General features: G+C 39.0%; 1 protein-coding gene across 4 annotated transcripts in view; it reads left to right on the top strand.

The window, feature by feature from the left end:
* Positions 1-14,359, top strand: part of dock1 (dedicator of cytokinesis 1) — a 191,077-nt gene that overhangs the window by 141,994 nt on the left and 34,724 nt on the right. For all 4 annotated transcript variants that reach the window (XM_040039076.1, XM_040039077.1, XM_040039078.1 and 1 more), the window contains 8 exons: positions 2,884-2,962; positions 3,946-4,046; positions 9,242-9,300; positions 9,949-10,097; positions 11,866-11,951; positions 12,231-12,387; positions 13,077-13,117; positions 13,472-13,562. In XM_040039076.1, coding sequence (XP_039895010.1) covers positions 2,884-2,962; positions 3,946-4,046; positions 9,242-9,300; positions 9,949-10,097; positions 11,866-11,951; positions 12,231-12,387; positions 13,077-13,117; positions 13,472-13,562 — 763 coding nt within the window. The remainder of the gene's footprint in view (positions 1-2,883; positions 2,963-3,945; positions 4,047-9,241; positions 9,301-9,948; positions 10,098-11,865; positions 11,952-12,230; positions 12,388-13,076; positions 13,118-13,471; positions 13,563-14,359) is intronic.

Consider the following 14,359-nt stretch of genomic DNA (forward strand, 5'->3'; position numbering starts at 1 on the left):
GGCAGATGTGGTGTTTAGGATATTTCATGCCCTGTACCTATTATAAACTCACCTTCATCAAAATTAAATGCAAACCACAGCCTGTGATTAGTAAATTTGCAATTACCATGTCTTGTTGTCCCACTAATATGTAGTTGGTGTAATGCAAATATAGGTCATGTAGGGCTGTAGTTATGCCTGTAGGCATCCATTTAAACACTCCAGTCTGGCTTTTTCTTGAGTTTAATTGGAAAATGTGTCACTAATAACCCATGCAACTTTGAGTTGCATTAGTTATTGCTGCAAGCCTCTAAGAAATACATATGGAAAAGGGAAAAAAAACATTTAAGTTGTGTTATTTTAACGGGGCAATCCATAAATGTTTAATAAGCGCTTGTTTTTTGTTTTTGTTTATACAGTAGTATTCTTCACTTAAATTAATAGCTTAAATGGGGGCTCCCCAGTAAGCTACAAAATAATGTCATAAATTAGCCAAAAGCATTAAGCACTAAGTGTTTTCTTTGCCCACACATGCAATGGAAGAAAAGCCATTTTAGCGTTGGTCCAGTGTTAAGTGTATCAACTATATTGGCATGTTCACAGCTGCAGAAAATTGAGTGAGGTGTGCAGAGAGGGTGCATGTGCTCGTGCAGACAGGGTGGTAATAGGCTGTCTCAGTGCTTAGGAGATGGCGGGGGTGTTCTGAGAGGGCAGAGAGCCAAAGAAATGGACTTCTAATGGCATATCCAAAGGTGTTCAATGACAGTTAACCTTTCCAGCTAATGATTAAGGTCACTCGTAATGTGTATCACACATCAGCCCCAGATAGCATTTAGTCACCAATGGAGATAAATGTGGAACATGAATATTGTATAACTTTAAAATACCCCGGGTCGTAGAACATTGCTGTTTTAACAGTGATGGTTATTCCTGTTCAAGGTCAGCTGTTTGGGGCAGTGGGAAACCCCGGCCCGGTCTGTACAGCAATGAAATTTCGACCTTCCAGCCCAAAGATTCTTACTGCCACAGAACTGAATTTTAAAGTCAGAAGCAGCTAATGGATGTGGATTTGCTAATTCCCACAATGAGACCCAGTTCCAGTAAGGATTTAGCTTGGACAATGACAAAAGCAGAAGGCTCTCTCTGGGCTGCCTGTGGAGCAGATGTCTGCTTACCTGCCAGTGTCAGTTACACGAGCGTTACATCTTAATGCTGCTTTATTGTCTGCTCATGAAACCCTGATGCAATCCACTCAAGTGGCATAACAATCGTCCTTGCTTCACCTTGCCATTTTTATTCCAATCTGATATATCTTCATTCACTATTGCAGGCAATCAACTGTTGCTGTTGTCTTATTGATTTGTAATTGTGCTCGCAATAGCTGAAGCAGGGACTAAGCTTGGAAAACCCTAAATGAAATGAGCCAGATTACTGAATTTTGCTGTGTTAGACTCTGTTTTTTTTTTTTCTTGCTTGCTAATTCTTAGAGATGGTACACACATTGTTGTGTAGCAGGTTCTACCAGGAAATTAAGTTAAATAGCGGATGGACCTCTGACTCTGCGAGTAGCAGTCATAATTCCCCTCTAAAAGCTTCATGCCACTTAAGTTATTAACATTTAATTCTGCAGCATCACAGTGGATTAACCCATCAGACAGTGTTCTCATTAAGATCTACTCATCAAATGTTTTTTCACCGGTGCCTCTAGCCTACTGTACCTCAGTCTGTCAGAGAGAGAGATTCAACCTGCTTGGCCATTCTGGTATAAGCACACATTTGTTCACAAGAGCAAACATCCATTCTTCATCATATTTCTTTCTTTGTGTGGTCACAGCTTTAAAACAAATGAGTTCATATTGGGTAACTCTGCAGTGAACAATGTTAAATTCATGCTGAGTTTCAGGACCAGCGCAGCACGTAGGGCTTTTTGCTTTTTTATTCATTGATGGTTGTGCGATGTTCCAAGCTTGACCTAAAACAACAGGGTTCATATCCAAAATCATAGTGATTTTCTAGCCATAATTGTGCAGTTTTTTTGACCTTAACAAAATAAAGAAAAAGTTGGTTTGTTATTCTATTTATTGACACAGTTCTAATATATTACCTGTGTTTCTTGGACATTGGATGAAATGAAGCAACAAGAGGTAACTTCTGAAGGCAAAACTCAGATGAAGAAATAATTCACAAATATGAATTGTATCACATTAAAACACGTTTTACTTACTCTGCTTTTTTTATTTTATTCCAAGTAAAGTGGGCATGACCTTTTCAGTTTTATTGCCCCACTGTAGAATGCATGTCACATACAAGTAACATACAAGTTTGAAATCATTTTCATGTCCCTTAGTGATATGTCTGTCACTAAAGCTGGCCAAGGATGTGTTTGGATAGGCACCTGGGAAAATTGACATGTTCAGTGGATACAGCCACAACCAGTGACCTTTGCATTATATAGTCTGTGCTCATCCATGAATGGAGAGCGATTCCTCAACACCAGATATAGACACGTGCAGTCTATTCGCAGAGGGGTGACAGCTTGCATCCCTTTCAGAAGAAGCCATATCTTATGTTAAGCATCCTTTATATAGTTATTATAGTTATGTTCTTTAAAATCTATTCCAAACACAATCTGGTGTTTATTTTTTTTGACTAGTATGTTAACTTGTTGAGGGCATCCTGCATTTTTTTAACACTTTCCCCTTTTTTTTCTTTCTTTTTTTTCTCTCAGATGTTTTCGTTGTTAAGCATTGCTGATCATTTTAATCAGGTGGATGTTTTTTCGGTGGTGCAGTTTTATGAAATAATTTTAGAAAGCTGAATTTCAGTAAAAAGCTACTTGCATTTCTTTTATAGTCTTGAAAAACTTTTTTGTAAACAGCCAGCATAATCTTCTTATCTTTGCAGAGTGTTCCTACGGGCCATCAGTCAGTATGCAGCCGTGTTGAACAAGAAGTTTCTGGATCAAACCAACTTCGAGCTACAGGTAGGAACTGAACCATTGAATAAATATCTTGATATCAGCACTTCACATCTCAAGATAATGTTTTTTGTAGACAAGGCAGCACTGACATTTTAAGCACTATTACCCAACAGTTTTAGGAATAATTTTGTGGCATTTTTCTTATAGCCTGTAGTTTTATCTTGGGGCTGTTGGAGATGCCGCATTGTTGGATTTTCTGAATTGGAAAAAGATCACTGAAGGCAGCAGACATAAGAAAATAAATAAATAAAAATTGTGAAGAGGGAACATCAATTACCCTGTAATGGCCAGCAATTTTATGTGCATTTCTGAATATTTTAACCTGCTCACCCTGGAACTGAACAGCTTTTTCTACTTGTTTTTTAAATGTCTGAAATGTGGAAAAATGTTAATGTTGTCAACGACTGAACTGCTGTGAGCTTTGCTTTTAAAGCTTGGTCATTGTAACAGTCTTTTTCTACCGTTAATTGCATACAGCATTTGCAGCCGGAGGCCTCTTTATGGTTTAAGGAAAAAGCTGTGGGGTTTTCTCCATAGCTTAATGCACATGGGTTGGGCAAAGAGAATTTAGAAATTATCACCATCATGAAGAGTTGTTTTATACTCATGCATGGGCTGGCAGTAAAAAAAAAAAAAAAAAAGCCAGACACCATTGCACTTCTTTTAGCTTCTGTCATTGTCTGATGTAGTGTGTTCTCTAGACGATGTTGGCCTAAATCAGTGCCCTCTTTGTCCACTTGGACAGATTCCATCTCATCATTACATTGCCGTGTAATGAAACTGCAATGCTTTCCTGCTCACGTAACATAGTACTGGATAAGACTGTTGTTAGAGCTATTTCTTAAAAATGTCCAAACTTTGTAATATATTGTATTATTTATTTAATCCAGTCTGTTACTGTTATTGTTTTGGAACAACTGTAACCAGACATTCTGAACTATTCTTTTGCTGCAATCTTCCTGTCTTTCCGTCTGTGTCTGGGTCAGCTGTGGAACAACTACTTTCATCTGGCTGTGGCCTTCCTTACCCAGGAGTCATTGCAGCTAGAGAACTTTTCAAGTGACAAAAGAGCTAAGATCTTCCACAGGTGAGAATAAACACTCTCAAAAAACACGATGCCCTAATTTCCCACCAGCACAGCTCGAGTTCCCTCCCCAGCATGACCATGACAAGACTATGTATAATTCATCAGATAAACTATTTTCACACCCAGATATTGTCCAGTGTTGAACTCTCTCGCATGCAGTGCACAACAGGGCATTTTACACTGTGGTAAACCTGGCATTTCCCCTGACAGTTACTTAAGTTTTTATATTTAACTATGGGCTTAATTGACTTTATATTGGGGTAGCTGTTTGGTTTAAAGCCATTTCTGACCAATCTGAACATGTGCTTTCTCACATACATCCCAGCAGGGTGATATCTAAAAATGTTCCAGGTTGTAGTGCATGTGCAAACACGGCTTCCTGTGGTTCTGGCAGAGGCAGTACAGGCCTAATAAAGCTGTTTTAGTACTGCTGCTTTTCTCGACATTACCCAGCAGAGCTGTTTGCAAGAACACAAATGTTCAAATCAGTCACGTCGGACATTAGCTAGTGTTTACCCTTCCGGCCCCCCAAATACAGAGTCCCAAAAATCAGGTAACAGTTGTTGAATTCAGAGCGAGGCAGTGGGTGTCATTAGTCTTTGTCTCTTGCACACTGTACCTTGGCGACACCTTTGCCACCACAAAAAAAAAAAGTATTTCTAATGGTAAGAACATGGTTATCCTGCTGTTGGCTGCTACATGAAAGAAAGAGCCCTTATGAACAACATCCAGACTAAATTATTCTTACATTGTCCATGTTGTAAAATTGCAAAACTTTCAAGGCTAGGAAGAGGCATATATTACATTCAAAATGTAGTTACTGGGTAATGTTCGATATTCAGGTCATCACTCTTCTGGGGTTTTTTTCATTTGTTGAAGACAGAAACTGAAGGCGAAATAAAATTGTCTTATTATACCGCCCATAATTTTTAAATAGCTGAGCGTTTAAATCCTTGAAATTTAGACCTTTTTACTGCTTCTAAAATCTACTTAATTGTGCTTTCAGCTATAAATTCAGGGAGCTATTCATTTCCTGTTCATCCGGCTCCCTTTATCCACAAAGAACCATTCATCTACATTAGTGTTTCTCAGAAACTGTGATAATGCATCCAAATGTGTAAATGTTTTCTGGGCAGACATAGAGCATATTGGCTCTCATCTTCATTTTGAGGAGCTTTTGACACTGAAATATACATCACGCTGGCTCACGCCCGACAGGCAGACTGCTCGTTTGTCAGTGCTTTATTATTGGCCGCGGTGAACTCCCAATAGATAATAAACAATGTTCTATGCAGCACAACAGCCAAACACAATGCAAGATCCAAGCCACCCCCACCAAGTCTTTTTCGATTTGTTCTAAGCAAAAAAACAGGAATATTATAGGGATTGTCTTTTTTTTTTTTCATACAGTCTTTACAACTCTACCTGCACACTCTCTTTCTCCACCGTCCCTCCACCTACTGCTCAATTTTTTTAGCCTCTACCTCTCTGCATCCAGTATCCTTGTCTGCTTGTGGCTGAATTGTAAGCTTTCCCTGCAATACCAATTATTGTGCCTTGCTCAGAAGCAGAGAGCAGAGGGGTGAAATCAAAGATTTGTGAAGCACAGCTCTTTAGCACTTTGCATTGGCTTTTTTTTTTTGTCCCTGCATCACACATCTACTAGTGCTGTTTGTGAAGTTCTGCTCCATTACTGGAGCCTGTGTAATCCTAATGCCATTCTCACACTCAGACCACCGAGGCACAGATAACAAGCTTACATGTCTGCATGCCCTGAGTGGGAGGATAAATATATCTATGGCAGTCTGGGTCTTATTTTTCTTAGTTTCAACCATCATTCCCAACACCCATTGTAATCATAGGCTGCTGATTATAAAAGATGGACGTAGCCACTGACGTCACCTTTGTGGATTCCTCTGTGGCTTTGGCTTGTTTTCAAGAACCCTGAGCAGTATTTGAGGGGAAACTGCATGGTGATACCATAGCAACTTGTCAGTCACAGACTTAAAACTACAAAATAAAAGCATAAACACATCAGAATAAATATTTACATAGTAAAAAGTGATAAATAAAACAAGATTTGGGGTGATTTTCTAACAAATTTGCATACATTCTGACTTAACTGATAAAACCTCACAACTATAATAGAATCCTTTGGCAGAGAAAAATAATATTTAAGTTTTCTGTACAATAAAATATTGTTATTGACATTTTTTTAAAACAATTTGCCACAATAAAACAGGGTGTTAATAATTTGTCTGACCTTAAAAATCCATTATAATCCTTGTTGATATTTGTTTATGTCTTAATAATGGCTATAATTGGCAGAAACTGTGCAATTAATTTTAACCATCATTTCCCCTTTACTTTGAAATATATGCACTTACGCAGAGAACATGGAGACACAGACACATGTACTCATAAATGAGCATGCAGCAATGTCATTGTCATAATAGCCACTTTTGAGTGATGAGGAGAAGGAGCATCGTATTGACAGGTTTTGTGAATATCTGACACTTCCTTTGCTTCAAGCTTTGATCACAGCTGAGCTGCCCTTATAGGGCTCTGCTTGTCAATCTGTTTTCTCTGTATTTTAGTCACAACCTCTACTGTTTTTTTTTTTCTTCTCTGCCTTGATGTTTGCCCTCTGACCCAATTACATTACATAACACAAACTACCAGGAGCCCCCAGTCACACACTACTGTCTCTCTCCAAATGTTTTATTCTTAGTTAACCTCTCCTACAGGTTTCTGCCCCTGGCTGACAGGTATATGTTGTAGGGTCTGACAGCTGACAGTCATAGCTGCCTGTCCGCTGCCTACAGGAGTGTGACAGAACAGCACCGTACATCTGTCTCAGCCGCAATGAGGACACGATGCCTTCTGCACAGTCATCTGAACGCCCATATGTGGGAACAGAAACGCACTTCCTACGACTGATTCATGCAAGCCGTGAGCCGTCATACTCGCAGATATACACAGGACTATATTTCAGCCCCAACAAGATGCAAAAACAGTCAAACATGTAATACCTGATACATAAAAATGCAAATTGATTTATTTTTATAACTTTGCCAAAAACTGTGAGGATTAATCCTCGGGCACTACCATTTAACAAATAAGTATGGTAAATTGTTTTGACCCAAACCAGTGTGTAAAGAGGTGATGCAGCTACTTTTTCAGGATTCTGTCAAAATACATTAGTGTGTACGGTTGGAAATTCAAAGGCTGTTTGGCAGTGAATATGTAGGCTTACATCAAGTCAGCAAATAGTGGCAAGCTCCAGATGGTTTTCTTTTTGCTAGCTGTGGTTGATCCAAAATGCACAGAAAAGCTGGAGGTCTGAAACAAAAAGTTTGTCCGAAGTCTGCTACTGCCACATCTACTACATCTAATAAAGATATATATTTAATATAAGAAAGAATCAGCAGTAAGTCAAATGTACATGTCACTGGGCTGTGGGAGGAAGCTGGAGTAGCCACAGGAACCATTCACATGCACAGAGAACATGCAAACTCCACTTAGATGGAACCCATATTCTACTTAGGCAAGGAGGGGTTTTGAGTTTATTTGAGACCTTTCAGCTATTTTTCAAATCTCACAATCTTGTTTCAGTCACGTCAATATATTTTTTTTCTGTTTTATCCACATTCCCCGAGGAGATCTGTAATTATCTGCAAGTGCTGTTTGACAATTAAATCTCGATTCTTGCTTAAATATAACACCCCCCAAAAAACAAAACATGGCAGCGCAGCACAGGTTTTCATACCAACAATCAGAGCAGGGGTCAACCACGCAGGATTGTTAAGCAGACACTATGATGGTTTAGCATTGCATCCAAACAGAGCCGCGGTATATTAGTTACTTGTGTTGGTCTGAACGTTGTAGGGATGTCACCAGAATCCGTACTTCAGGTGCCTTTTGATACCAAATTTGTGAAAATGCTGCAGGCCTTTTTTTTTTTTTTTTTTTTTTTTTTAAACCAGTTTCAGGATTGGCTTATTCTCCTATGAAATGTTCAGTCTGTCAAAGGAGCAAGAGCCATTCAGTTTGATTCAGGTGATCGGATTCAGAATACCCTTTCTGCCCTTCTGCCTGCTGTTTCCACTCTTGTTAGCGTCTCCATCATTCACGCTTTGTCTTTTCCTCTCTGTCCTTTTTACTTCACTATATGTCCTTTCTGTGACCTAAGGACAGTACGATAGGCAGGGAAGACGGGCACCAAACTGCCATGAAGATTGGTTCATGACCCAGACGTGGCAGAGCTGATCAGCTTATAAGCCCACAATACGCACAAGCTAGACAAAGAGTCAGGGCAAGAGCTCTCCTTCTAGCTTCTTCTGCAAATCTTTATTTTATGTAAGGGCTCTTGACACACAAAGTCGACCTAAAAATACTAGCATCAACAAAGATTGTTTGATCAAACACTTTCCCTTGTGTCATCATCCTTGGATTTTTTTTCCCCGTCTTCAAATATGTACAGAGAGCAGAAGACAGACTAACTTACTGTCAGCTTCTGTGTATGTTGCGAACTTGCATGGAAACATCTCATTAGGGTGTGTTTGTATTTCAAAGAACATTGTGGAACAACAAAACCAAACTAACTCACCATGATCCCAGATCAATGAATCTGTGTCATTATGAATTTCATTATGACAGTCTAATTTTATGCTTTTTGAAGCGATTATCATTCAGACATAGATGAGAGAGATTGATTTATTCAGCTCCCTGCAGGAAGAGAGTGGGAAACTATTTACTATATATTTCAGATAAATTTATCTTGTGTTAAGCTAGGTCACTGCATGCACTATATGGACCTCGATCAGACCGAAAAGCCCTCATCAGGGCTATGAAGTACTTTTTTAACTTTGTCACAGCTGATGTTGAAAACTGTGACCTGGACACTTTAAAGAAGGCCTGTTTTCTTCTGATTTTACTTTATTCACTTCTCCTTCATGATCTTTCTCTCAATTCAGTTCACATTTTCATACTACGGCAAACACTGACTTTGACTCAGGCGCAGGACGGCACAGATGAAACAGGACAGCTATTTAAATTTGGAGTATATTGCATTTTTTAGGCAGTTGAAATAGTCATAAAGAACTGTTTGTGTTTATACTGCTTATATCGAGTTTCTCATCTTCTGTGGATATTACAACAGCCAGTGTGACATTTATACCTTGTTTGTGTTTCAGGTACCAGGACATGAGAAGACAGATTGGCTTTGAAATCAGGGATATGTGGTACAATCTAGGTAACTAAGCTCATTCCATGTGTCGCTATCGATGTTTCACTTTCAACTGATAAAATCCCTTTTATGCATGAATTTACTTGTTGAAGCAGTGTTTTCTCAGTTTATCTTTATTATTATCTGCCAACCAAGTAACATGTCAATCCTGCAAGGTATATGTTAACAGTCGTGTGTTAATTAGTGTTATTTTGTGCAGTAAGAGAGAGACACGGCAGTCAGATCTCGGTGGAGTGAGATTGTTGTATACAGGGATTGGAGTGTTAAGATTTTGGCATTCATGCCTACCGTTTCATTGCAACCCACACCATCTGATCCTCTAATTAGAGCTTTCCACTAGATTAGATTGATTCATTTTCTGGGCTTATTATACCCATTGCTTTTTTTTTTTTTTTAAACCAAGGTGTTTGGTTTTCACTTATTTACTGCTTGACTGATGTGATGAGAGGAGATTTGCTAAACATCAGAAGACACATTTCCTTATTGTTTGAAACTGCAACTGTTAAATCTGGATTAAGGATTATCTATGCCTTGTTACCTCACTTATGCTATTTGTTCTGTCAAATTTAAATTCTGCAAATGAGCTGTGCAGTTAGGTTGCACTTACATGTTCTGTTCTCTCTTTTTTTTTTTTTTTTTTTTTTCATCTCAAAGGGCCCCACAAGATAAAATTCATTCCGGAGATGGTGGGTCCTATCCTGGAGATGACACTAGTTCCTGAGATCGAGCTGCGAAAGGCCACCATCCCCATCTTCTTTGACATGATGCAATGCGAGTTCCACTTCACAATGCATTTCCAACGGGTGTGTCATTTGAAACATGAACTACAGCTCATCTTTACTTAAAAAAAAAAAGATTATGTGTAAGATGAAAATGAATATACATGTTCATTGGCCAATTTATTAAGTACATCTTTCTACTACCTAGTTGGACCTGTCGTCTTAAGCCTCCAGATTAAAGATGCTGGAAACGTTCTTTAAAGATTTGTTCTTTAAACGGCATTTTCACCCAGAGAAGTGGCACTCACTGGCAATTTTGAAATACCCTAGAGATGGTCTTGACTGTGTCTACAGTCCTAAATGCATGGAGTTATTGCCAGCTGTTGCAACTGGCTGATTACATATTTGCATCAACAATCATTTGAACAGGTGTCCCTAATAACTTGGCCCGTGAGTGTGTATATGCAGTGCATAGTGCGTATAATCAGCTATGTCATAGAAGACACCTACACATGTATATATGGGAAAAAGAAACTTTTTATTTTTTTTATTTTAATTATCGCACCTATTGGTGTTGGTTTTCTTTCTTATTTTTAGTACATATTACAAGATATTTTCTGGATGCTCTTAGTTTTTCATCTTTTACTAATATTAATATTGTAGATGATAAAATCTTCAAATTCATTGGACAGGTACATGAAGAAATATTATTTTAATTTATGAAGTATTCACTCGCTGGTGCGCACCTCCCAACTTTAGTTCGGAAAGATGTAACTGAGTTTCTTGCTTATTGGAAACAAGGTTTTAGATGAAGCGAAACAATAAAGGAATACAAAGGTAGAACACAAGTAAGGAAGAAGTTTTGTAGCCCACAGCTTACTTGTAATTCTGCAAATCTCATTTTGTTGTGCTGCGATTATCAACAGCCATGGTAAGTGGAACTTAATGTTATGCCTCGTTACAATCCAAAATTAAGCCTTTCTGCATGAGGAAATCCATTTGGTTACAGCTGTTCTGTCATAAAATTTCACAGGCTGTTTTCAGCTTTGGGATGTTTTCTGAGAGCTGCCGAAATACGTGATGTGTACTTCACTTCTATCATAGTAAAGAAACACAGCACTTTCCAAATGTCTCTTTGCTCGCCATTGTAGTCTTGTGAAAACCATAGCACTCCAATATCATTTTTACTGGTTGCACAGCCGTGTCCTTTTATAGTGAAAGTGTGCAAAGCTTTTATATCTTCTGTCTGGATCAGGATCATTTTGGGCGATTGCTACTTTCCTATCATTTTCAATGAATTGTGATCAGTAACGTTTTGATTACAATTGTGAGAACTAGTATATTTCCTGTACTAGTTCTCTCTCTTTCTCTGTGTGTTATAAGTCCTTGGCTTTCCAGAAAACAGCATTCATATCTTTTTCTACTTTGCTGCACTCTTTTTTTTTTTTTTTTTCCTTTACTCGTGTCCAAGACACAAGTAAATCAAAAAGTCAGTGAAAAAAGGTTTGTTTCAGCACAATGAAATTCACTTTTTTATACAGCTGCTACATGCAAATATTGGAAGAATAGATCCATGCATCACTGTCAGCAGATACAACAACTAAAGAGCAAAAAGTACAGGCAAGGTGTCTCATGATGCAACTTTCAGTTGTGTCCTAATAGAATTTCAACAGATAAAGAAAATCGGAACCGGCTCACAGCCAGTTCCGTTGCAAATAAGGGCCGATTTAAGTTGAAGCGTAAACCCTCACAGCTGGGTTTGTTGGAGAGAGAGAGAGCAACAGGGAGATGGCGTTAATGAATTGAAAAATTAGCTACACTGATTATTTACGCCTGCTCTGTCTAATTGCAGTTTGAGAACGAGATCATCACCAAGCTGGATCACGAGGTGGAAGGGGGCCGCGGAGACGAGCAGTACAAAGTTCTCTTTCAGAAAATGTAAGTGCTGATTAATGGGCAGGATTATGCCTGAGCCTCTCGCAAGTTAGATAATGCTAATTGCAACATAGCACTTCTCAAAATAATCACAGTGTGCTGATGATCACAGGACTTGCCATCGCAGCTTGCCTGCATAATGTCTGTTTTCGGAGCAGATGCTAACTCTGTTTTAATGTGTAAAATAGACAGCTTCAAAGACCAGCTGTCAAAGACCATCTTAATACATACTTCACATTTGTTTCTCTGTGTCCCCATCCAACCTCATGACACAAACACCAGCTTACTGGAGCATTGCAGGAAGCACAAGTACTTGGCCAGGACGGGTGAGAATTTCGTCACTCTGGTGGTGCGTCTGCTGGAGAGGCTGCTGGACTACAGGACCATCATGCATGACGAGAACAAGGAGAACCGCATGAGCTGCACTGTCAACGTGCTTGTAAGATCTCTGCTTTCAATCCTGAATGCGCATAAGCCGAGTGCTGGTGATACATGCATAATTAGATTTGAACCCCCTGCGTGAAATGATACACATGAAATGTATAAATAACAATACAGGTAATTGTTTGTGTTATCAGCGCCTGGTTGTCTGTCATAGATTATTGTTGCCGGTAAAAAACCACCGTAACGATGTAGAATTACATACAGGCGGCAGTAGCAGGCATCTCGACATGTCAGTGCATTAAAGTGTTATCCCTGAGCTGTTCATTTAAACCACACTGTTCTTTAAAGTGACATTTCATCTGGAAGCACCAAAATGTCACTTTTAGCTCACATGACTAGGCATATTGAAAAGACTACAGACATATGGCCTATATTTCATATTTTATCTGAGCGAGTCTGCACTTTAAATAACTTTGGTTTCACTGAGAATGTGACAGTGAATACGACAGTGGCAGTCAGTGTACTAGGTGCTTGGATGTGTGCCCGCTACAAGCCCTGATACTCTTGTTTTTGTTTTTTTTTGGGTTTTTTTGGGGCGGGGGTTGTTTTGTTTTTTTAATTTTTAAAATAATCCACCAGTAACTTCTTTTTAGATAGATAAACAGAATACAACCATAGTTCTCAGTGGAAATCTGCTATGTCTTTTAAACCCGTTTTAATGCTTTGTCTTTCTTCACAATGTAGAACTTTTACAAGGAAATAGACAGAGAGGAAATGTACATCAGGTAAGCTTCTGCGTGTTAACCATTTGTTATATTTGAAGCGTTTTTGTCCCTGTGAGGCATTTTAAACACTACAACATAGATGTAATAAGGAGTCTTAGTTGAGCTACATTTTTGCCTCCCAAAGATTAAATAAAGTAGGTCTCCAGAGACCCAGAATAAAATATTTGATTTTGATAAAATATGTTTCCCAGTCTGCAATCTTACCTGTCAGTTTTCCATCTATTTTTCAAGCGGTATTTGAACTAGAAGAGCCTGTTAAGACACATCCGTCTGGCAGAGTTAACCCTCTGTCTGTTAAAGTGTGAAAGACCTCCCCTGTCATGACCCATAAATCATTGCTTTTTTCACTGCCAGGTACCTTTACAAGCTGTGTGACCTCCATAAAGAGTGCGACAACTACACTGAGGCTGCTTATACTCTGCTTCTGCACGCAAAACTGCTTAAGGTACCCATGCACAAGGCCAACAAAAAATAAATGTTAACGTGCATTCTCTAAAATATCTGAAGCTGCACACAGAAACACTGAACCACTCTTAAGATGCTGTCAGGCAGATGTTAAACGTAGGGTTAACGTGTCAAGCAAATGACTTGATTGGGCTGTATCCCTTTAATTCCAATGTGGCACATGCGACACCTTTTAAGGAGGCAAATTTGCACAGCAGCCTTTTATTTGCACAGCCAGTGCAAGTCACAGCTAGTATCTGATCTTTAATTGAAAAGAAAAACCTGCTCATGTTCTAAAACAGAGACAAAGGTAGCATCAACCACCCTGGATACTTGAAGATAAACGTGTACTTTGGCGATCATCATCACCTCAAGCATCACTGCAAGGCATCCCTACTTAAAGGTGCAAAAAGGGCAGCTTTCTGACACAACTTAAATTGAGCACATAAATATTTATAGATTATCAAGAAGCATTTCTTTTATGTTCGTACCTTTTTGTTAGTAGTCATGCTCCCAGCCTTGAAAGTTTCTATCTCCTGCCAAAAATACACCGCATCCACTTGCAAAACTCCTCATACAAAGAACTGCAGCGTCTATTCCCAGCTGGGGTTTGGTACACCCTGAATTTGAAGTTGTTCCTCTCTGCCTTTTATCCAAAATGGATGCATCCAACATCTCATCTGTTTTTGCATAAATAGCTGGCTGCTTCAGTCTTTGTGCAGGTCTCGTCAGGGAAGAGGAGGCTGTGACTAAATCACATTTTCCTCACTCGGGAGTCACAGTAGCATCTGTAGCATG

This window comes from Simochromis diagramma, unplaced genomic scaffold, assembly GCF_900408965.1.
Source record: "Simochromis diagramma unplaced genomic scaffold, fSimDia1.1 OVJJ01000402.1, whole genome shotgun sequence".
Lineage (NCBI taxonomy): Eukaryota > Metazoa > Chordata > Actinopteri > Cichliformes > Cichlidae > Simochromis > Simochromis diagramma.